Source organism: Candoia aspera, chromosome 4, assembly GCF_035149785.1.
Source record: "Candoia aspera isolate rCanAsp1 chromosome 4, rCanAsp1.hap2, whole genome shotgun sequence".
NCBI classification, from domain to species: Eukaryota; Metazoa; Chordata; class Lepidosauria; order Squamata; family Boidae; genus Candoia; species Candoia aspera.
Genome location: NC_086156.1, coordinates 20,171,279 through 20,196,190, shown reverse-complemented (window position 1 = coordinate 20,196,190; position 24,912 = coordinate 20,171,279). Strand labels below are relative to the sequence as shown.

At 40.0% G+C, this 24,912-nt stretch overlaps 1 protein-coding gene across 1 annotated transcript in view; it reads right to left on the bottom strand.

The window, feature by feature from the left end:
• Nucleotides 1-24,912, bottom strand: part of NEBL (nebulette) — a 159,306-nt gene that overhangs the window by 74,505 nt on the left and 59,889 nt on the right. The window contains exons 3-4 of the mRNA XM_063303539.1: nt 20,282-20,366; nt 12,220-12,327 (exon numbers count right to left, since the gene is read on the bottom strand). Of these exons, the coding sequence (XP_063159609.1) occupies nt 12,220-12,327; nt 20,282-20,366 (193 nt within the window). The remainder of the gene's footprint in view (nt 1-12,219; nt 12,328-20,281; nt 20,367-24,912) is intronic.

Sequence of the window (24,912 nt, the reverse complement as noted above, 5' to 3'; positions counted from 1 at the left end):
AAGAGATGTCACGTACATTCTGTTCTTCTGCAACCGTGTAGTCTGCTGCTTTAGTAAGTTGCCCATAGGTGCTGTACTTGAGCTTCCACATGTGCTGATATACCTCTCCTAAATCGAATCAAAAGCAGTGCACAGTCCCATTATTTAAAAATTTAAGAAATCAGAATGTAAGAAATACCTTTAGAGTACATGTATATAGGTGTTTGAAAGGTGAAAGGTCCCCTGTGCAATCACCGAGTCATGCCTGACCCTTTGGGGGGACGCTGCTTTTGCAATGCTTTCCTGGCAGACTATAGCAGGGTGGTTTGCCATTGCCCTCCCCAGTCGTCACCTTCCCCAGCAAGCTGGGTGCTCATTTTACTGACCTCGGAAGGATGGAAAGCTGAGTCGACCTGAGCCGGCCACCTGAGAATCCAGCTTCTGCTGGGATCGAACTCAGATCGTGGGGAGAGTTTTGGTTGCAAAACTGCCGCCTACCACTGTGCGACACAAGGTGTTATATATACAGTATATAGGTGTTTACCCAGAATTAAATTCCACTGAATTCATTCAGGTTAATCCTGGGTAATGAAACACAGAACTACCCTCTTAAATAATGTAATCTACTAGGGTAACTGTGTGAAAGGTTAAAGGTCCCCTGGGCAAGCACCAAGTCATGTCTGACCCTTTGGGGGGACGCCGCTTTCGTGACGTTTTCTTGGCAGATAATATCGGGGTGGTTTGCCACTGCCTTCCCCAATCGTCACCTAGGGAACCTAGGGTAACTACAGGCCTCTATTTTAACATCTTCACTTGCCAATTCTCCATGCAAGCTATTTATTTATAACAAAACACATTTGTCAGTGTGTAAGTAAGTACACAGGTCAGTAAGTACACAGGTACCAAAAATGTGCCAAACCCTCATTTTAGCACTCCTTTACATTTGGGACCTGGAATTAAATCAGTACAATACACAGTGCTTGATCATCAGTAAACCATACATTTTGTTATATTAGTAAGTATACAAAGGAGCTATGAAAATTGTCTATGCTATTTCTCTACAAATTATTTTACTTTTACAATGAATTTGGATGATTAGTTTTTTTTAAAATCACACCAAGAGAAAATACTAAAGCACCCCCCAAAATATTGAAGGCAAAGATTTGGGAGAAAGAAGTTAAATAAATCACATGAAACTTACAGGAAGATCTGCACTGGTTACCAGTTGCTTACCAGGCACAATTTATTGCTGTATTATTATTATTTAAAGCCCTCAAACAGCTTACAGAGTAACTGTCTGAGAGACTGTATCTCCCTTTATGAACCTATACAGCCATTAAGATCTGCAGGTGAAGCTAGGTTACCAGACATCCAGCAAAAGGAGGAACATGTCCTCCTTTTTGTCCTCATATCCTCTGTCTCACAGGCGTAGCCTTGAAGTCAAATATTGTCTGGCTTTTTGAGTGACTTTTTTGTTTTTAAAAAATTGGACTATTTCACAACAGTAGTCATTCAAACTTTCATATATTGTGACCTTGTAAATTGTCTGCTTCTTTCTTTCCCTCATCTGTCAACAGATCTGACAGCCAAGATTTATGTTATTTATTTCCTGATTCAAGCAATCGGCTTCAATCCAATCCCTTCAAGTCTATGATCATTGCCGTCTGTAGGTCACGTGAGTCATCATATGCTTCTATGATGAAATTTGGAAAGCACATCGTCTATTCTGTATTATTGCTAGCATATGTTCTTGAAGATAAAGATTTGCTGAAAAAATATTGCAATTGAAAAACCAGTCTTCCTGATGCTGGAAAAAGGAATTTCATATACATGTAGGCCTAAGTACTTTTTTTTTTTTTTTTTGCAGTTTTTTGCTGTAATTTTTGTCACAGATGCCAAGAAAGTGATACAGCATCTTCTCCTTCACCCCCACCCCACCCCATTTGTCCTCTTTTCCAACAGTCTGTATCTGTAATTGTATGTGAGAATGACCTTGAGAGATGGGGTGGGGAGAGATGCTGCCTAGGAAATGATCAGATAAAAGTGGCGGGAGCCCCCAGCTGCATAACGGGCACAAAAAAAAACTCAGAAAGGATCCTCCCTAACCATCAGGCTGTAAAAAGAGACAGTGGGAGATTTGTACTTTCAGACTTGCAAGATTCTGTTAATGTAGTCTTCCAATAAATTAGAATTAGCTCATCTGGTTGTGTTTCCTGTCTGGTCTACCTGGGAAGGCTGACAGTGTCCTCCTTTGTTCAGATATCTGGTAACCCCAGGTGAGACCTTTCTGAAGATGCACCCATTGTCACAGATTCATCAAACTACTACATGGAAGAGGGTTCTGGACTGAATCCCTGCACTTGGCAGGGAGGAGCAGAGGGAGGGCGATTGTGCTCTTTTGGCCTTGAGAAAATCTATAGAAGTGCATTTATTTTACCAGGCTTTTAAATGTTAGAATTAATTTTAATTCTATTTCCTATGTTTTATTAAAGTAAACTGCCGAGTGGCTTGGGGTGGTAGCTGATAATGAAACCATGATCCATAGAAATTGTTTTACTACAGTTTTTATGTATAGTTTTTCATTATCTACCAGAGCAGGGGTTTCAAACTTTTTCAGGCCCTTCATTAAAAGTAAAATCCTGGAATCCCAGTAAAGAGGGGCAGAACTTCTGAATGTCAACTGACAAGCCCCACCCCTTTTGCTGTACCCTAGAAAAACTCCTATGGATGCTCTGAAGAGTAGCCTCATGACAGGAATGGAGAGCTAACTATCTTGAAAGTTTTTTCCCTTAGCCCCATGCAGAAAGTTTTTTAAACTCTTTTAAAACCCTTCTAAGGAACAAAAATTCTCCAAAGAGATTAAGGGGAAGGGGGACCTCTCTGCAAGAGGCAAAGGGGGAAAAAAAACTTCCCACAAGGAACTAAGTCCCACAAAACCCTCACAGAACCCTAGGATTCCACAAATCCCGGTTTGAAAACCCCCACACTAAGACCTAGTCGCAACCGTCTTTGGACTCAAAGAAAGGAGGTACAGTACATAGTGAAAATGTTAGTGTTTACTGACTTAGTCACAATAAAACTACTGCATGGTTGAACTCTCCCTTTCCCCATCAACTCTGCTACCAGCCATGTGGGCAAAGAATTTAGAAACACTTATATAACTACAGATTATTATTCTTCATAAACTGACAACTATTGTTACTTTAAAGTAAGCCAGCATGAAATGATGGATTATGTAACTTGCTTGTTTTAAGCTAAACTGATTCTCAATTAGTGCCAAACAATAAACTGTAGTAAACTAAAAATGAAATCAAACATTTCCAATTTTTTTCTTAGCCACCCCGCAGAAGCAAGAGGTTGGATAAAGTCCACAAGCCCAGAATGAAGCTAAATTCTTTCATATAGCATTACTCATGGTTTAGCTTTATATCTATATGTGTTATTTTTGTTACTGCAGATAAATATGGCTATCTCACTACCATAATTTATCATTTATTAAACTGATTTATTTTAAAAGCAATATATCTCTTTATCAGTATGCATTTCATTATAAACCTGTGTTAATGTAAAGCCTTGAACATATACATTTCTGCAATGAACAGCACTAATTGTCATGTGCGCCGTTTCAATGTATTCGATGCATCGTAACGTTTCGCATGTCATTAATTGGATGCGTGTTGCATTTGTCTAGGGAGGATGGGAACGATGATATTTTGGCTTTGCTTTGGAATGTGTTTGTGTTATCTACTGCGCTCAAGGTTACTTTCCCAGGCTAGCAACTCTGACGATTGCTAGCACCTGTGCCGGGCGGGGCTGTTATGAGGGAGGCGGGATACGTTTGAAGCAAGGGTTTAAGTTTGTATTTGGCGCGCTTTTGCTCATTCTCAGCTTTCTCTGTAATTGCTTTTAGTACTCTAATAAATCAGATCTCATTTAGCATCCTCTTGTGAGTCTGAGTATTTGGGGCTGGGGCAATCATTACATAAAGCTGAGAATCTCAGTTCCTAACTCCGCTGGCCCCTGTCCAAGGAAGACAAGCGTCTAACTTGTGAGGGAGAGAGCCCGCGATGACCGAGCCCGAAATCGTGATGATGGAGGAAGGGGAACCGGACTCGACCGTGAGGCCGTCCGGCCGACCGTCCCAAGGAGGGGAGCTGTCCGCCATCAGAGAGGAGGCGAGCTCCGGGTCGGAGAGCGAAGCCGGGGGGCTGAAAACGGCCCCGGAGACCACCGTGAATTCTCCGGGTGAGCTGCTCACCTGGGATGAGACCCGAGGAGATGCCACAGCAGCGGGGGGCCCATCCTGGAGGCAGAGATACCCTTTATCCCCCAACGTGGTGCAGGTGCAGCCAACGGAGGGCTCACCCACTCCGGATCGAATCAGAGTGCTGGAGTCGAAAATGGATTCGTTGGAGGCTATTCTGAAACAGCTGAGCTTGGATGTAACCTCGATGCGAGAGCTCCGGGAAGAATCCAGCCAGAGGCATTCAACCCCTTCCTCCCAGGGGCTGACCCCGGAACGGCGACGGGTGGTGCGGAGGCGCGAAGGGGACCAGTCGGTCCAGATGGAAATCGCAGCAGCGCCCGGGCGATCGCCCCGGGGCCCCGTGCCGCTCCGAGTCAGGGAAGCACCAGCCGCTGCAGCCCCGGTGGTGGGGCGCAGCCCGGCGGGAGGCGGTATGCGAGACTTCCCTGTCAAGTTTGATGGGGACCCGACCAAACTCTCGTTCTTCCTGACTAATGCGAAAGCTTATATGGAAGAATGGGGGGGGGGTTTTCCAATCGGAGAAGGCAAGAATCATCACCATTGCCACCAAACTGAAGGGGAGGGCGGCAGACTGGTATGTCCAGATGTGCCAGTCGGAAGCGCCTGAACTGGAAAATCTCGAGGAGTTCCTCTGGGCGTTGAAGCAACACTTCGAGGACCCCTTAGCAAAGGAGAGAGCAAAGCGAGCCCTGAGAGAACTCAAGCAGGGGTTCCGATCAGTGGCCGATTATGCTTTGGAGTTTAAAGCGCTAGCTGGGAAGGTGGATGACTGGTCCCAAGCAACCATTATCGAGCTCTTCAAAGATGGCTTGAATACCGAGGTGCTGCGCTGGTCCCTGGGGAGGGACGACCCATACACGCTGTATGAGTGGATCCTGCTAGCAGGAAGGGCTGAACATGCCCAAGAGGTCTTTGCCCAGCGGAAGACCGTCAAGTCGGGGCGGGAGATGAAGCCCAGCCGCACATCGACCACCGGGGGAAAACCGGGACAGCGACCCTGGGACGAGGAGCGTGAGAAGCGGTATGCCAAAGGATTGTGCCTGAGATGCGGTAAGGAGGGGCATAGAGTGGCAGCATGCCCGAAGGCAAAGGTGGAGGAACGGCCCGGAAAACCGCCGGCGAAGTCCCCTGCGTTGCCGAGGAAACAGAAAGCTGCGGTGGCTGAGACCGAGGGAGACGATGTGATGTTCTACGAAATTGAAGGGGAGACCGAAATCCCGCAACCGGCGGGAAACGCCAGCCACCTGCTCTAAAGGGCGCCGCTGGGCAGGTGGTAGAAGACGGGCGCGAGCCTCCAGCGGTGAGTGGCACTTACCGCATACTCATGGTGAAATTGAAATTGGGTTCACAAGTCAAGACGGTGGAAGTATGGGCCATGATTGATTCGGGGTGTTCCCGGTGTCTGATGCACCCCGACGTGGTGGCGGCTTTGGAGCTCCCCACTTTTCCCCTACAAAGACCCATCGCATTTACTCAATTGGATGGGTCCATGGCAGGGGGCAAACCGGTCACCCACTTTACAGGGCGGGTAGCCTTGCAACTGGGCAGTCACCAGGAAGGGTTGTCTTTTGTCGTGGCTCCCGTAGGGGGCCCATTGGTGGTGTTGGGGGTACCATGGTTGGTGCAGCAAAACCCCCAAATAAACTGGGTCTACCGGACCATCACATTTAGGGATGGGTTTTATCAAGCGGCAGAGGGGAAGGGTGCCCCAGAGGAGATGGTGGGGGTTGCGGCAGCTGCGACTCCGCCTTACCCGGCCTCTCCTCTGGAGGGCTTGCCGGCCGAGTACAGGATGTTTGCTGATGTATTCGGTGAAAAGGAAGCTGACCAGTTGCCCCCCCATCGAAAGACGGACTGTGCCATAGAACTGCTGCCCAACACTCAATTGCCTAAACCAAAAATTTATTCCATGACGCAAAAGGAACTGACTTTGTTGAGGGAATTTGTGGACAAAAATTTGGCGCGCGGATTCATTGAGCCGGCAAATTCACCCGTGGGGGCGCCGGTTCTTTTCCGCCCAAAAAAGGATGGGACATTGAGACTTTGTACGGATTTCCGCGGATTAAATGCCGTCTCAATTTCCAACAAATATCCCTTGCCATTGATAAAGGACATGTTGTCACATCTGGCCAAAGGCAAGATTTTCTCTAAACTGGATTTAAGAGAAGCCTACTATCGTGTACGAATCAAGGAGGGTGATGAGTGGAAAACTGCATTCAATTGCCCGTTGGGAGCCTTCCAGTATAAGGTGTTGCCGTTTGGGTTGGCTGGGGCCCCTGGGGTATTTATGCAATTAATCAATGAAGTTTTGCATGAACATCTGTTTAAAGGTGTACTGGTGTATTTGGATGATGTATTGATTTATACGGAAACCATGAAAGAGCATGTAGCTCTGGTAAAGAAAGTCTTGTGTAAACTCAGATCTGCTGAATTGTATGCAAAGCTATCCAAATGTGCCTTCCATCAGACCCAAATTGACTACTTGGGGTATAGGATTTCTGATAAAGGTATAGAAATGGACCCTGCCAAGGTACAGGCTATCATGGACTGGGAGAGTCCCCGTACCCGCAGGCAACTTCAAAGTTTCTTGGGGTTCAGCAACTATTACAGATTATTCATAAGGGGGTTCGCTGAGATTGCCTTGCCCCTAACGGACCTGCTTCGAACGAAAGGGGTGGGAGATACTAGGCGAGTCAAGAATCCCGGAGCGTTGTTGAGGTGGACGCCTGCTTGTCAGACGGCGTTTGAGCGGCTGAAAGCAGCTTTCGTCAAAGAGCCCATTTTACAACACCCTGATCCTTCAAAGCCCTTTGTTGTACAGGCTGATGCTTCCGATTATTCTATTGGCGCATTGTTGATGCAAAAAGACGAGGCAGGATGCCTCAAGCCCTGTGCGTATTTATCCCGCAAGTTCTCCGAAACTGAGAGGCGTTGGCATGTTTGGGAAAAGGAGGCATTTGCAGTGAAAGCTGCATTAGAGGCTTGGCGGCATCTGCTGGAAGGGGCTAATCACCCCTTTGAGGTATGGACTGATCATAAAAACTTGGAGGCACTTAGTACCCCTCGAAAACTGAGCCCTAAACAGGTTCGTTGGGCTCAATTTTTCAATCGATTCAATTTTCAGTTCAAATTTATTCCAGGGAAAAAGAACTTCTTGGCTGATGCCTTGTCAAGGCAACCTCAAGACTCTGGGGCGGCGCCAGATGTGGTGAGCACCCTATGGTCGGCGCCCCAATTGGGCATGCAAGCTGTGACGCGTAGCCAAACGCGCGCGCAACAACCGCCCACCACAAGCGCTGCTCAGCCAAGCTCTTTGTCAATTCCCTCCCAATTGCAACAAAAGTTTTTAAAAGAATTAAAAACGGATACTTGGTTGCTGGCGAATAAAGACAATGTTACTTTTGACAGAGGCTTCGCTTGGAAATCCGACCGCCTCTACGTTCCTGAAAGCCTCCGAAAAGACGTGTTAACACGTTCACACGATGACAAACTCGCGGGTCACTTCGGTTTTGTAAAAACCTTGCACCTCGTTCGGAGGCAATTCTGGTGGCCCACATTACGTAAAGATGTCAAAGACTACATTGCTTCCTGCACTGTTTGTGCAATGTCCAAACGCAAGGTGGGCAAGCCCCAGGGGCTGTTGCAGCCGGTAGCAGCCCCCTCTTCCCCTTGGGAAGAAATCTCCATGGATTTTATTGTAGAGCTACCACCCAGCCAACGCAAAACGGTCATTTGGGTGGTCAAAGATTATTTCTCCAAACAAGCCCACTTTATTCCCTGCGTGTCCATTCCGTCAGCGCGTCAATTGGCCCGCCTATTCCTTGTACACGTGTACAGGCTACACGGATGTCCTTCCCGCTTGATTTCAGACAGAGGTACACAATTTACCTCTCAGTTTTGGCGGGCGTTTCTCAAGCTGTTAGGCACGAAGCAAGCCCTCTCCACGGCTTGGCATCCTCAAACGGACGGGGCCACTGAGGCGGTTAACTCTACTCTAGAGCAGTACCTGCGCGCTTTTGTGAATTATCAGCAGGACAATTGGGTAGACCTTCTACCGTTTGCTGAAGTGGCTTACAACAATGCCGTGCATCAAAGCACTGGACAGACCCCGTTTCGGGTGGCTCTGGGTAAAGACTTTGTTCCTATCACTGATCTCCCACAACCTCCTGCAGGTGCGGTCACTACAGATGATTGGTCAACACAACTAGCTGACTCTTGGCCAATGATTCAAAATGCATTGGCTGATGCTCAAGCGGATTATAAATTGTATGCTGATCGGAAGCGAGCCCCCCAACCTGCATTCCAAGTTGGGGACTCAGTGTACCTTTCTACCAAGTTTATCAAGTCATCACAACCTTCCAAGAAACTTGCACCTAAGTTTGTGGGTCCTTTCCCAATTGTAGCTCAGATCAACCCTGTGACTTTTAAACTTGATTTGCCTCATAACCTGAAACGCTTACACCCTGTTTTTCATTGCAGCTTACTCAAACCGACTATTCCTTCTGATCGTTGGCATCGGCAACCTCCACCTCCCACCCCCATCATGATTGATGGTCAGCAACACTTTGAAGTTAAAGAAATTTTGGACTCTAGACGCCTTCGCAATACTTTGCAATATTTAGTTCGTTGGAAGCATTTCCCTCATCCTGAGTGGGTCGCTGCATCAGATGTGGCTTCCCCGGTTTTAGTGGCCCGTTTCCACTCCGCTTATCCCTCGAAACCAGGTCCCTAGGGGTAATTTTGGAGGGCGGTATGTCATGTGCGCCGTTTCAATGTATTCGATGCATCATAACGTTTCGCATGTCATTAATTGGATGCGTGTTGCATTTGTCTAGGGAGGATGGGAACGATGATATTTTGGCTTTGCTTTGGAATGTGTTTGTGTTATCTACTGCGCTCAAGGTTACTTTCCCAGGCTAGCAACTCTGACGATTGCTAGCACCTGTGCCGGGCGGGGCTGTTATGAGGGAGGCGGGATACGTTTGAAGCAAGGGTTTAAGTTTGTATTTGGCGCGCTTTTGCTCATTCTCAGCTTTCTCTGTAATTGCTTTTAGTACTCTAATAAATCAGATCTCATTTAGCATCCTCTTGTGAGTCTGAGTATTTGGGGCTGGGGCAATCATTACACTAATACAAATACAGTATATATGGGTATAGTTAATGACCAGAAAAAAATACTCACTAACACCCAAACTATTGAGCATTATTTCTAAGAAACTATTCAGCAACAGAGCTTAACATATTCATAAAATGAAAGTACGTATGTTACGTTCCTGAATGATGTTTCTTGACAGTAAAATCTGTATGGTTAGCAAGGAGAAAACTCACTTACCTTAATAAGTGCAGTTCAGCTACTTCCTTCAATCAGAAAACATAAGCAAACTGCTTTCTTCTCTTGACTAATAGCACTACATGGTACTAAACCAACAGAATTATGAAATAGTCATGGAAACACTTATAGGCACGTAACATTTAAAATAAAATATACTATGGCTATGTTGCCAAGAGGTTTTCCCTACCAAACATATGCTTTTTAAATATCATTTAAAATCTGTTACTGGGGTCACAAATTAATCATTCCACAGGATTTGACTTCATACTGTATTTTAAAATATAATGATATTCATTTTCTCATACCTATTTTCCACTTCAGGTGCTCATTATAACCTTCTGAAAGAAAAAAAGCTAAACAGTTAATTATTTTTATTGTGAAAATATCCAGCATACTGAAAATTATAAGTAACAAGGAAAAAATAATGTTTCTGATCATAAACAAGGCAAGTGCAGCTTGTTGTACTCTTGAATGAACACCATAGGAAGACTCCTTGGAACCCAAAGCAGCATACTCTCCAAGCAAAAAAATACATTAATATTTTGACCTGAAATACTGAAAATACAATAATTTATGAGCATTTCAAACTATACTACACAAATTGGAAAATGCACAGGCAATTTAAAATGTTCATTCAACCGCGGAAGGTGAACTAAAATACCCAAAACTGGTCATTAGGAAAAGCAGTTAATTTATTTAATACTCTTAGAGCAATCCATATAAGATGTTGAGTTTTTTTACTACCATGACAACAGAACTCTATCAAGTCTTTGATCTTGCTGCTAGGAATTTCTTCTTTTTGAATATTGAATAATATATCAGGATGAAGTTTATCCTATTTATATGCACATGATTAGCAAAACCTGGGTGAACTTGGGCCAGTCCCTCTCTCTCGGCCCAACTCACCTCACAGGGTTGTTGTTGTGGGGAAAATAGGAGGAGGAAGGAGTATTAGGTATGTTCGCCGCCTTGAGTTATTTATAAAAATAATAAAGGCAGGATAGAAAATAAAATTTTAAAAATCAAATATGTAGTTTTATAACTAAGTAAGCAGTGGCTCTGGAATTCAGTAGGAACAGGGACATTTGAATTCCAGAGCCACTGCTTACTTAGTTATAAAATTACCTATTTGATATTCCGGTTTTGCTGATCATGTGCATATAAATATGATAAACTTCATCTTGATATATTACTCTGTAGCGTCTTCTCAAGTTTCCTCAGTATCTTTTTAATAGCAAAAGACTTTAATGCAGATTTAACATTCTCCAATTATCAATCATTGTTAATACTGGTATCTGTAAATCATTGTACACTACACCAGCCAAAGAGTTCTGAAGACTTTTGAAAGTGAAGTTGTTCTTAAATCCAACAGTGTAGTTTTAAATGTTGCTAATAGCACCACTCTTCCTCACCTATCTTTTTAATATCCTCCCAAACTGTTCTGAAACTTACCTCCATTACCTCAGAAAAGAGAGGGAGGGAGAAGAAAGAAACACACTCCACATCTCCTGAATAATGGTTGGGATTATCACACAACTGCTCTGGGTCTTATATCACAGTCTGTATTTGTATAATACACTCCTTTCTTGTCTTTCCTACTCCTTAGTGTTCCTAATTACTAATGGCTATCAATGTTCCTTCTATAACCTTTTTATATCCTCCCAAATCACTTTGAAAACTTTATGGATCCCAGCAGTTCCTCATAATCCAGTACCAGCTTTCAGCACACAATTATTTCCTCCAATCACATCCTTAAATAAGTAAATCAAAATGTCTTCCTTTCTTCAGTTAATCAAAAGTTGTTCAAATATAAGAAGTCCCAACAGAGAAAATATAAAACTAGGACATATCTGAATATACTATTTTTCATATTTCAAGCTAAAAACCTCTACAACCTTTCCAAAGGACTTTCATCTGTTTATGTTTTATATCTTTTTTTTATTTTGCAGATCATATCATCAGTGATTTTCTTTCAAAAAATACTGTTTACAATGGGTTAGAGCTCAAATTGCTATCAAAAAGCATTCCCGCTCACTATAAGATTTTCCAACTTATAACAAAAGACTATTGCATGGGAGCAATATCCTCAGATCTGAAGCCATTGTTCTGTTGCACAACCTCTTTAAGACACACATCATTTTCCTTATACAAAATTGTTCAGTGTGATACAATTCCAATGCGCTGTGGTATTTCACGGTAAGAAGTCTTCTGTTAGTTCCTCAGCCAAATTCTTAGAACTTTTTTCCCCCAGTCACAGTCCTTTCCATCCAAACCAATGTTTCCTATTAAATAAAGTAATTCTGCAAGCTAATGTATTTGGAAAGTAGTTCTGTAATGTTTATCCTAGCTAATTCATAACAGGAAAATATTTTGAGTGCATTACATTGAAGCTTACCATAAATATACTAATTTGCATTTTTTAAAAATAAATTTGAGTGGTAATTTCACCTTTAATTTGCTTGGAGAGGGGAAACACACACTACCAATGTGCTACTAAGTGAAACAAAATTTGGAGCACAAGCACACAAAGCATCAAATAATCCCATTTCTGCAGCCATACACACTCAGCTCTGGAAACAATCACCCAACTCACTGTCACTTCTGTAACTTTTTTTTCTGTTGTGCTATCATTGTCACATACATTACTGATTTGCTCCTGAGTCCTTTTCAGTCTTTGCAGTTCTGGTGTGTCAGTTACAATGCTGAACCCTCTTCCTTTGCTTTCTTCAAAGTCTCGCTTGTACTTGACCTATCAAGTAAGAAAAAGAGAGACAGATAAAGACGTTATGAACTATGTTCTATGCCTCCAGGTAGTTTTAAGTATGGATACAGTGAAAAAACTGCAGAAATATTAATCAACAAAAGCCTGCAGTTTTCACCATGCAGTTATTTCAAAGGTTTAACAAGATGGCTTAGCTACTTGCTCTGATTAGTTACAAGCCAGATATAACTCTGCTAAAAAAAGCCTTGTAAGAAGTCAGACATCTTGAAAGAAAAAAAGGGTATTATTATATATTGAATTAATTCTGAAATAAAGAGATGTTGCAACACAATGTTATTGGATTGTAGTAAAGAAACAGTCTGTGATAGTCTATGCAGGGGCTCAAAGTGCACACTTTCCCACCTCTGAAAGCAGGCACTACAATCGCTCTCCCCACACACCAATTTCAGAGCTACACCCTCTCTACTGAAAGATCTGCAGTAGGCCCCCAAAAGACATATACTCATATTAACTTAGCAGTAAAGGTAGAGGTGAGTCTCAAGGTGAGTATATAAAATTTGGGAATAATTGGTTAAGTCCACTTTCACAAACAGCCTAGAAAAAGCTGACATCTTCCCACAATAAAGTCCTTTTATATTTAAAACAGAAGACTTAGTATTCAATTAATAACCAAAAGCAAGAAATAAAAGCATCCACAACAATAAAACATTTGGGAACACTTTACAGCAAATCTGAAACCAAATTTTAGAAGACAACAGGACTCCAAAAAATTCCCCCCCATAAAAAGACCATCAGATCAACACTCCTTCATTGCTAAATATGATATATATTTTGAATGTTTCCCTTCCTAAATAATGCCATCTTGGTTTCTTCTGCATCCTGTGACCCCAATAACACAGCTGTTAAACTCATTCAAGCCATTAACTGTAAACCATTGACTTATCTGTTTAGGACTATACGTCTGGGCTGCAAAAATCCAGACAACCATTGGAATTAGATATGGTATTGTCTCTCTAGATCAGGGTTTATCAACTAGGGTTCCATGGATCCCTAGGGTTCCATGAGTGGTCACTAGGGGTTCCCTGGGAGATCACAATTTATCTAAAAAATTATTTCAAATTCAGGCAACTTCACATGAAAGTGGTAAGTTTCATTCTTTATTTTCAGTTTAAGAACACTGTTAATGCATATGTACAAGCCTACACATGAAACAAATATAATGATTTTGTAATTTCTGGCCTATATTTGAGCCTGAATGTGTAGGGGTTCCCCAAGGCCTGAAAAATATTTCAAGGGTTCCTCCAGGGTTAAAAGGTTGAGAAAAGCTGCTCTAGATTTTCAGAGATTTGTCCTAACCCTCTTTAAAGTTGCACAGGTGAATCTGGGTCCTTCCACAGATAGTGTATACTGCGTTTGAGCTTTAGCTCCATTTATTCCCAAAGATTGTAGCCCTCTTTTCCCTTAGTTGCCAACATTTTAAAGGGTTAAGGCACCCATTTGTTTTTTTTTCCCTTAAGTTCATCACTAAGTCAATAATTTGAGTAGGTTGCTTGATAAAACTTTACTGCCTCTATAAATACCTTCTTTCCCCAAATATTCAAGGTTTCTTTTACACATGGTAGATTTCAATTTGTATCCTCATCACTAAGTAAAGTAATAATTTTTAAAAACCTATATCTGTACCTACACTATTCACTGTGACACTTTATCCAAGCAAAAGTTGGACTTTGAAGAAGCCAGATAGAAAAGTATTGATGCTTTTGAAAGTTGGCGTTGGACAGCCCAAAAACAAATAAATGGATCACCAAACAAATCAACCCACAGTTCTCACTTGAAGCACAAATGACCAGGCTCAAATTATCCTGCTTTGGACACATTATGTGAAGACCTTGCTTTCTGGATAAGTCTCTAACGCTGAGAAAGGTAGAAGGAAAGAGAAAAGGATGACCAGCAGCAAGATGGATGGATTCAGTTACAGTGGCAATGAGTACACCATTGGAAGACCTGAGAGATCATATTAGGGACAAATCATCATGAAGAAAATTGATCTATGAGGTTGCTAAAAATTGACACCAACTTGATGGCACATCAATTAAAAAAAATCTGTCATGGTGATTATGTTGCATAAAATAAGTGAGAATAACTCCCTGTCAATGTTCTCCTCTCTCCATATTGTTTTGAAAGGTTCCATCTTCACCATTTTTGGAGAATTGGCTGAAGAGGAAGTATAATGGCAGTGATGGAGAAGAGGAAAATAAAAGAATGAAGAAGTCCCAGAAAGGCTAAAAGAATAAAACCTGAGCAGAGTGACAGCAACTGTGGATGACAAAGGTAGCAGCCAGAATATCAGCCAGACCAGAGCATACTGGACAAGACTGTCCAATATCTTGACTGAGGCCCAGGCACTGGCAGAGGAAAGGAATCCCAGATTATGGCTCAGGAATTGGCACAATTGGTCATCAATAGCCAGGAGGAGACTGGCAAGTTCGGGAAAGCACAGGAACACTGCTAATTCTTTTCCAAAAAGGCCTGGGCACTGACATTGGAAAGACTCAGGAGCCAATGAAAAAAGCAGTCCAAAACATGGGTGCTTATAGAACTTTGTGGAAGGTAGCTTGAAGTACCTCACAGCACTGAAAGTCTTCCAGAGGAAGCCTGCCTCAAGTGAGCAATCCAGATGGCCCTAGCCTCGGCAAGTGATGGTGGGGCAAGATGGGTTAAGGGAGGGCTGGCATTAGCCTTAAGACCAGGAGAGGGAAAAGGTTAAAGTAAAAACTAAGTTAAAGCAAAGTATAGGATGTGATAAAAATAATATATATGGAATTGACATATAGAAAGTAACATTGTAAATTAGATAGAATATAAGATAATACAGAGAAAAATAGAAATTAAAGAAACAAAAGTAAGAATTTCTAGAAATAAGGAAAACAAAGGATATACCCTCTGCATGGCAAAGAAAAAAATCTTATATTTTTGTAATAATAACCCCTACTGAAGAAAATTCTGTCCTTATTTCCAAAATCGGACTTGAACAGTCTCTTATTCTCTGGCTCCTCAAGGTCATGTAAAGGTGCCAGGGCTGGAAAAAATTGCCAATTACTGCACTGGGCCAACTCGTCTCAATGTTTGTTTGAGCAAGAAGAAATAAGTTCAGTAAATGAAAGGATGCAAAGTAAGAACAGAAAGGAAATCAATGTAAGTTAGACTTCCTATTTTCTCTGCATTCCATTATTTGGATACTATTTACAAACAGATTGACTTTTATCGGTTCTCCCTCTCTTCTCACAGACTCTGATGGTCGGAGGAAGAACACATTTGGTGTTAGTTTTACACCAAGTGCTATCACTTTCTGTCAACCATCTGGTGTCACTGAGCTCCTGGTGAGAAGCACTAGAACTAAAAGACACCAAAAATCCTATTATTTTATTTTAAAGATGACAAAATGAAAATGAAGTCATTGAAATGAAAAAAAAAGTGAAAGAATAGAGATTGACAGACAGACATGACAAGACAAGACAAAGGGGTGGTGTTTCTTACATTTATGAGACCAAAGCATCAGAACTTTAATTCATGATTCAAATAAGATTTGTATTTTAGATATAAGGAGTTTGCTATGATTTCTGCAACTAAAAAGAATAAAGAACCAAGTTTAAATCAAATATTCATTCTCTTAAAGAAATAGCATTGCTAAACTAACAGAAATGATATGACTTATGTATTTGCGGCTCACAGCATAGCACAACTGACACAAGCATGCTGGTAGCACTGTATTTATTTAGAGATTAATACAAGATTAATACAAGATTAATACAAGATTAATACAAGAGATTAATACAAGAGATTATTTAGAGATTAATTATTTAGAGATTATTTAGAAATTAATACAACCGATTTTAATACATAACTCTGGGCATCTAACAACCAATTTACAAAAAAATAAAAAGAACTCCACAACTAAACAAAGTTAAGATAATCTAAATAAAGAAAAACTGAGGCAGCACATAACAAATTTACAAATCAGAACACTTACATCATGCTGTAACATCCCAGCCCTAGCACCCAAGGAAAATGCTAGGTCTTAATGACCTTCCAGAAGGCTAAAACCAGTTTGGTCTAGTGGTTAAGGCAATGGGCTAGAAACCGGGAGTCTGTGAGTTCTAGTCCCGCCTTAGGCATGAAAGCTGGCTGGGTGACCTTGGGCCAGTCACTCTATTTCAGCCCAACTCACCTCACAGGGTTGCTGTTGTGGGGAAAATAGGAGGAAGGAGTATTAGGTATGTTCACCACCTTAAGGTATTTATAAAAATAATAAAGGCAGGATAGTAAGTAAATAAATAAATAAAACGTTACTATGGCTTGTAACAGTTGCTTATGATACCAACAATCCATTGCTGCAAATTAGGTGTAGATAGCTCTTTCTGGATTATTCTCTCAGCCAGTATGTTTGCCGCCTTGAGTTATTTATAAAAATAATAAAGGCGGGATAGTAAGTAAATAAATAAATAAAATCAAAGCAAATATTTGTAGCTCAGGGTTGAACTGTGGAGTCCTTGGTGCTCTCTGAGCCTTGTTGTTTACTTGCAGACACTTCATTGCCAGACTAGGCAACATCTTCAGTGCAAACAAGGAGAGGGCCTTGTTCTCTGTTTATATACAGAGGCTTGTATTGGTGGGGTTGTTATTCTCCCCTTGGGAGTTCTTTGATTGGGCTGTTGTTTGCTGCTTGGTTGATTGACTGAGTTAATAATTCCTTGATTAGGGTGTATTGTGCTGTTTGATTGTTCATCTGGTGTTAATCCTAGTGTTGATTTTTGCATATCTGGGTGTTGACTGCTGGAGAGGTGTACTGGTCTTCTGGCTTTTCTATTGTCTCTTTTGAATGGTATGTAAACATTGTTTACCTCTGTGTGTCTGTTGATGGCTACTTTGTTAGAGTGCCAAGCTTCCAGGAATTCTCTAGCATTTTTGGATTTGGCTTGGTCTAGGATGCTGACAGTTTCCCAATTGAAACTATGGTTGAGTCTGTCCATGTGTTGTGAGATTAAGGAGTTCTCATCGTGTCTTCTGACTGCTAGTTGGTGTTCATGGATGCGTTCTGCTAGTCTTCTGCCTGTCTGTCCTACATAGTGGCTGTTACAGTCTTTGCACTGTATGTTGTAAATAACTCCTGTTTTTTCTTCTTAGGCTATTGGGTCTTTTGGGTTACTTAATATGTTTTGAAGAGTTTTAGTTGGTTTATGTGCTATGGTGATGCCATGTGGTTGTAACAGTCTGTTGGTAGTTTCTGAGATGCTTTTGATCTATGGCAGTGTTACCCTTTTCATAGTTTGTGTTGGTTGTGTTACAGTGGGTTGAGTGGTCAGGCACTTTTTGATAAAGTTGTGTGGGTAACCATTTTGTTGGAAGATGTTGTATAGGCAGTCTGTTTCCTTTTTCTGGTGTTCTAGGTTGCTGCAGTGCATTTGTGCTCATCTGAATAAAGTTCTTACACAGCTCCTCTTGTGGGAGGTTAGATTGTTACTTTAGTAATGGAGCACTTGGTTGGTATGGGTAGTTTTCCTGTAGACTTGTGTTTCTAACTTGCCATCATTTCCTCATAAAACGTTACTATGGCTTGTAACAGATGCTTATGATACCAACAATCCACTGCTGCAAATCAGGCATAGATGTCTCTTTCTGGATTATTCTCTCAGCCAGTCCCCATGACCCAAAACTCAACTTATTGTAAGAAATGTGCCTTTCATCACATTGGGAAGTTAAAATATAATAATTATTTGTTACTGTACTTATAAACCACCCAAATAGAAAGTCATTTTCTCTCCTGCCCTCTGGCTTAAAATAAGTTACCAGATTTTTAAAAAAAGGACGTAATAGATACTACTATATTGTAACAAATGCTATCTAAAATAGCTTGAGCAATATTGTAGTGTATAATATTGTCCGTATTCAAACCTAGAAGTCACCTTTCTTAGTGTGAAAATTTACACATGAACAGATTGGACACCATTTGGGGATGGAGAAAATATGAGGAATGTTAAGTCTTATCTCCACCAGTTTACAATCAGGAGGGGATCCTGAACAATATGAATTAAATATATGAATTAAATATTTAGTCTTTCCTATATTTCTACAATCAAAAACCCTTACAGTGTAGAGTTCCTGTATACAGCTGTGTATGTAAAAAACACTTTTAAACATTCACTAAAACATATGAATGAAGCAATCATCCTTATACATCTTCAAGGATGTTTAATTCAATTACATCATCTTTCCTACCCTTTTATATACTTCGTCCCTTTAGAGGTTTTGTTGTCAACAACACCACCTTGATTCACACTTCACTCTTTTCAAATTTCTATTTTCATATCAGGATTTCACATGACACCTGAATATTTTCACACCAGTGAATGTGTAGATTAAATGCTGTAGTCTTTTCATTAATCATCTGACTCTCAGTGGATCACTGACTCATCATTTATAACCCTGAAACCTAAATGCTAAATCAGAAATGCATGAAAGCAACAGTTTCATAATACACTATGGCTACCCTATTCTAGGCTGCAAAAATCCAGATGATCAATATATGACAACAAACAGTCAGAGTTTTCTATATCCCTTTCATGCTATCAAGTAGTTGTCTGGAGTTTTGCAAGATATAGAAAAATCCCTTCTAAAGAAGGGGAAATTAAATGTTGATATAGAACAAAGGGTTTTTTTATATCAACATTTAAAATTCTAAAATTTCTTTTTAGTACAAGCTAATTTTTAAGAAAATTACAAGACAAGTAGGAAGAAGAACAATGCAAATTTGACTCACATGGGCATGCAAGCTTCTCTTGTTGCCTTTAGTGAATATGTGTAACCAGGCTGACCATTTGACTCACTTTACCCTACTATATTCTAGACTGTGTGAATGCCTTTATACAGTATATGCATACAACATACTAGAATAAAGTAGGGGGGAAATTATACATACTGTTCTTCCTCCTCAAAAGAAGCCCATTGTTTTGGTTGTAAACAAAAACAATTACATGAACATTCAACAATGAAACCATCCATCCTAAATAAGATAATAAAGATACAACAATTAAATAATATTTAAATTAATTTAAAAAGATAATCTAAGAGCAATTCTGCTTTCCTTTTCAATATTTTCATTCATGACATGGAAGGAGAGATGGAGGAAATGGTTATCAAATTTGCCAGTGACACAAATTTGGTAGGATAGCTAATACCAAGACAAAAAAAAAATTGAAATTACATACATGGATTGTAAATAATAGAGTAACCAGTTGACACAAGATCAACTGGCACTTTACTAAACTGTGTAAATAAGGTGTGGCAAATCATCTTGCCCACACATTCTAATGTAACATATAAACCATATAATCACCAACACAGCTAACAATTCTAGAGCCAGATTTTTTTTTTCAAACAATAGATGAAAGGGTCAGGGTTTTGCAATCCCCAAGAAAGGACGCAAAAACATTTCTGGGCATCTGAAGGACATACTATTGTCTCCCATCAATTGCAAGAATGCCTGTCTACTAAAGATTTCAGCATCTCCATCAAGAAGGTGCTGGGATTCAAGATCTTATCAACTTCACTGATCAAAAAGACCAATGTTTCCTGGAATTAGGTGCCACCTGATCTAAATTTTTAAGTCCTGGTCAAATCAGTTCTATTTGCAGTCAGTGTGAGAGCTCCGTACAACCAGCAGTCAGACAGCCATTCTTATTAATAGACAAAATATAGAGGTAAGTCATATCTTTGGGTTGTTAATTGACACATTAAAATAAGAAAGTAGGAACAAAGTATGCCTATATGTGAGATTTAAAAAACCACGTGATCTTTCAACTAACCCTTACTGTAATGCTAAAATCATTTAATTACTGATTAATTAAATTAGTTATCAGGGATAATTTAAAGAATGATCTCTGATTGGCATTAATACCTTTACAAAAAATAAGATAAAGATTACCTGACTTTGCAATTCACTTTGCTGTTTTAGTCGAATATTTTCAGGTGTATCGGCCACTGTAGTAAAGGACTGCTTTGGGTAGTGTCTGGAACAAAGAGAAACAATAAAAGAGTTAAAACTGATTTGTAACTTATTTGTTACTAGCCTTGCATTTTGGCTCATTAATTTCAAACGAATTAGCGAGCATACTTATCTTCAAATTGTAGCTTGCAAGCAATGGGGCTTTTTTAAAAAAGAAAACAGTGAAGACAATGGGATTATAAAGCCTAGCATCCTCACAACCAGGAAAGCAACAGGAGACACTGTTATTTATTCATGGATATCTTATTCTCTTTTTCTTTAATAAATTCCTTTTTCAGACTCCCCCCCCAAAAGAGCAAAGAATGATACCTCTCTGAGTTAGAAAGAGACTGTGATGTTATCGGTGCTTTTCTTCTTTATTTCTTAATCCCCCTTATCAAGCTATTTTTTGTTTAAATTCTCTTTAAATATCTTTGCATCTCAATGGTTATTCCAAAACATGTATTTTGATCAGTTCCTAAGAGCTTCCTGTACTACAAGCATGTTGCATAGATGATTCTTGCAGATGGAAGTATTTCATACATCAGTGGTAGCATTTTTACCAGTTATCTAAAAACTCTGGACTAATCAACAATCAATTTATATGAATAAATGCCCCAAATACTTTCAGTCCCTTACACATGCAGGCACACACCAAGCAAACCATACATTTTAAAGATACTGCTACCCATTCAATTTTATAAATGAGCAATTCTTTTTTTTTTAAATCTATGGTTTTATTCCGTTAAATCACTTTAAAAGATTAAATAATTAACTGTAGCACTGTAGCACTGTAGCACACGCTCAAACTATTTTACTCCAGGAGCTAATTTGTTAATGGTAAGGCTAAGCTTATATTACATCAAAAAAGTAGCTGATACTTATGACTTTTTTTTAAAAAATTAAGCTTTTACTTTTAAGTAAGTGCAGGGTACTCAGTCCCAATGACAGGGATACGTTTGACCCCGTGGCCCCCACTGTGATCCCAATATTCCTGTTTTGTCAAATGTGTGTCTCTGGGGAGCAATGTAAATGGCAGGTATGATCTGTATTGCAAACATTTTTTTGTGTGTCAGAAGCACCTACTAAGGCGCTTCTGTATTGAAAGGATTTGCCGGTGACGTCATCATTGCCCGGGAGACGCCCAAGGGGGCTCCTTTCATGTCCCTGTTATTTTCCCACTGAAGTGGTACCTATTTATCTACTTGCATTTGCATACTTTCGAACTGCTAGGTTAGCAGGAGCTGGGACAAGTTGATGGGAGCTCACTCCGTCATGTGGCTTGCACTTTCGGGTTTGGAACTGCCAAGCTTCTGACCTTAATGGTACTCTGACTCAGCATCTTAACCACTGAGCCACCACGGCCCCTTATTGCAAACATAGCATAGGCCGAAGTCCCCCTATTTCTCATACTGAAACCTCAGTTCAGAACAAGTAGACCCCCAGTGCTTGTTCTAGAATTTTTTTTAAAAAGAAGGGAGCCACAATCCTCTACTTTATTGTGCTTCTGAAGGGCAGCAAAGACCAAGCTCTTTCAGAAGGTGTTTCAGAATTAAGACATTTAGCTTACCCCCACCGGACAGCACAGTCATAGTTTGTGGGATGTTTATGTGTATGGATGTTTTATTTTATTTTTATTTCAATCCTTGCCGTGGCATTCTGTAAGCTACTTCAAGCCTATGGGAATATAGTAGCAGAAGAACTATAGTAAAAAAAATAAACTGTTGGCCCACAAAATGTTCTTAGATGGGACTTCCGGTGGGAACTTGGCAGATGGAGCAGCTAGCTCCACAGGCAGAACTGGCATCATGGCAGTTTTTTCAGGCTCAGGCTGGTTCCTCCTGAAGCCAGGAGCATTTTTCCGGACCAAGGAAAATGCTTGGAATTCACCCATTTGTCCTCCGGATGGGAGTTGCAGCCAGGAGATCGTAAACAGTGTCTGCGATCAACGGGTAAGACTTCACCAGGAGGCTGGGATGTCACCGTTTCCAAGCCATGCTTTAGTCTTAAAGGGACATTAAGTCCAGCCACCCCATTTCTAAAGCACCCAATTTATTTTTTTTAAGTATTTCTACCCTAAGAGAGGCTTTCTACATTAAGGAGAAACGATCTCTCTTGGTGCTTATCTTTATTTTTGTGATTAATTTTTTAAATTTGTTTTGAAGCTTTGGATTTTGCTTTCTATCCAATACTAAGGAGGGTTGAGAGTATGTTATTGTCTCCTTGTTATTATTGTTGTGCTAATTTTGAAGATTTTTCCTGCACGCTGGATCTGCCGTTTCAAACTTTTATTTTCCTGCCACTCCTTTCTCTGGGGAATTGTCTGTTATCTTATCTTAACTCAGTTTGGAAATTTTCCACTACCTTTCACTTCTGCTGGTTAAGTATCTAGGGGTGCCATAATTTACTGCCTCAGACATGGAGGATCTTAACCAGGCTTTCTCTGACTTTCACTGAGATATTAAAGCAGATATTAAGCAGATTTTTTCTGATTCCTGCCAATTTATTACGCATTCAGAGCATTGTGGAAAATGTGGTCTAAAATGTGCCATCTGGTTGGGGACATTGTGGATGGAACTGAAGAATCTAACAGTGATGGAGATGTCTCTCCTAAGAGTGAGATTCAGGCTTCTGTTGAAATCCTGGATGAAACTGACAATGCTGAACTGAAGAACTTAAAAGGAGAAATTGAGCTGCAAGACACAGTGAATTTGACTTTCTGATGGAACGTTATGGAAAAGAAGGGGTTATTATGTATGGGAGGTATTTTGAAGAGAAGTCTGTGTTGGTGAGGGGAGCAGTTGGGCTGTTTGATCTTTTTAAGATAATAGCTCTGTGTTTATTATGGGGATATGTACATGGCTTGGTCTATTTTGAAGTGGGTTAAGGGACCAAAAATATTTATCTGGATGGTCTTTTGGCTTTGGATGATTTTACTTATCATTAATAATTGGGATTATGTTTATTTTTTAATATTAATATTAATTTTAATATTAATTCATGCTTCTTGTATTATTAATTATAATGGCAAACAATTTACATGCTTTTTTATTTTTGATCCTTATTACAGTAGACCAGAATGTATAGAATAGTAGTAGGAAGGGAATAATTAAGTAATTGTTATATTGGGGGGGGAGTTGATTAGGTGATTTATATTTTTTCTTTTCTTTTAATATAAAGGGAGGGAGCAATGGTATTTAGTGATTTTTATAATGTGCTAACTTGTTGACTTGTAGAAATAATGTGATCTTGGTTTAATTTAGAGTAAGGGATTGATTATGGAAAATTGCTGTATATCCTTGATGTTTAAAGTCGGAAGTCACTTCTTTTTGTAATCTATTTAAAATTTTTCTCCTGTGTTTTCACATTTTTAGTTCTTTGTGTAGTTTTTTTGTTTTTCTGTATCTCTTCTTTTTCTGAAATTTAATAAAATTCTTTTTTTTAAAGTTCTTTTATACAGTATATGCATTATGCTTGAAAGTATAAGAGGAAGTCCTAGAAAACAAAAACAATATTAAAACAGAAGACAAATAAGCAAAAGCAAAAGCAAGGAGAAACTGATCCTTTTGCCAGAAATGTTCAATCCAAGATATATACAGTATTTATTCATATAATTAGTACAAAGTGCATAAGGATGAAAATCAAAGAAGCAGTTTGCCTTTGCTAATCACAATTGCTGCTACATAGAACATGCAATGCAGCTTGGGAAAAAAAGTCTCCATCAAGTGACCTTTAATGTCTTGTTGGGTATACGGTTCTGCCTTTTACTATCTTGATCACAGTCCTTATTTTAAATGCAAACTCAGCCCCTTTATGAACTGTGCACAAAGGGTTCATTCATATTCCACTTCCCCAAAGGTCATCCTTATTAATGTTAATAGGGTCAGCACCTTTCCTTCACATAAATAGACAATGTGCTTAACAATAATGCACCATAAAGAAAACCATGCCTTCAAAACACTATCCCTCCTTCAGTTTGAAATACAGTGCTACATTCCTGTAAATACTATTTATACTACGTTTTAACTTAGTAACTCATGGAATACCATACAGATCTTCACTTTTACAAAGCTGTAACCTGGCAGGTTTTATGAGTTATCTATAATTATCTATGTTAAAAATATTTTTTAACAAAATTACCACTCAGATAATAGCATGAGTCCATTATAATGCTAAGCCACAATGTGGTTTGCTTGTTTCTGCTCTAATCTGATGTTTACTACAACTATTACAGGTTTTTTCTAGGATTTATATGAATATTCAATGAAATTCAATTAGTCTTACATATACGCTCACATAATAAGCAATTAATATGCTTTTAGTCCATTTACCTAATTTTAAAGGAAGAAAAAACATGGGAAATTAATCATGTAGACTAAATGTCTAAACAGTCCTCAGGTGATGCAATGCTAGCTCAGTCAGGGACAGAGAAATAAGTTCCTTAGGCTAAGGTATAATTTATGGAGAACAAGGCTCTTTCCACCTTTATAATATCAGCATTTTTCTGTTATAAGAGCATGCAGTGTCCAAGGACTTTGTCCCCTTATTAGCTTTCACACCACTGATACATA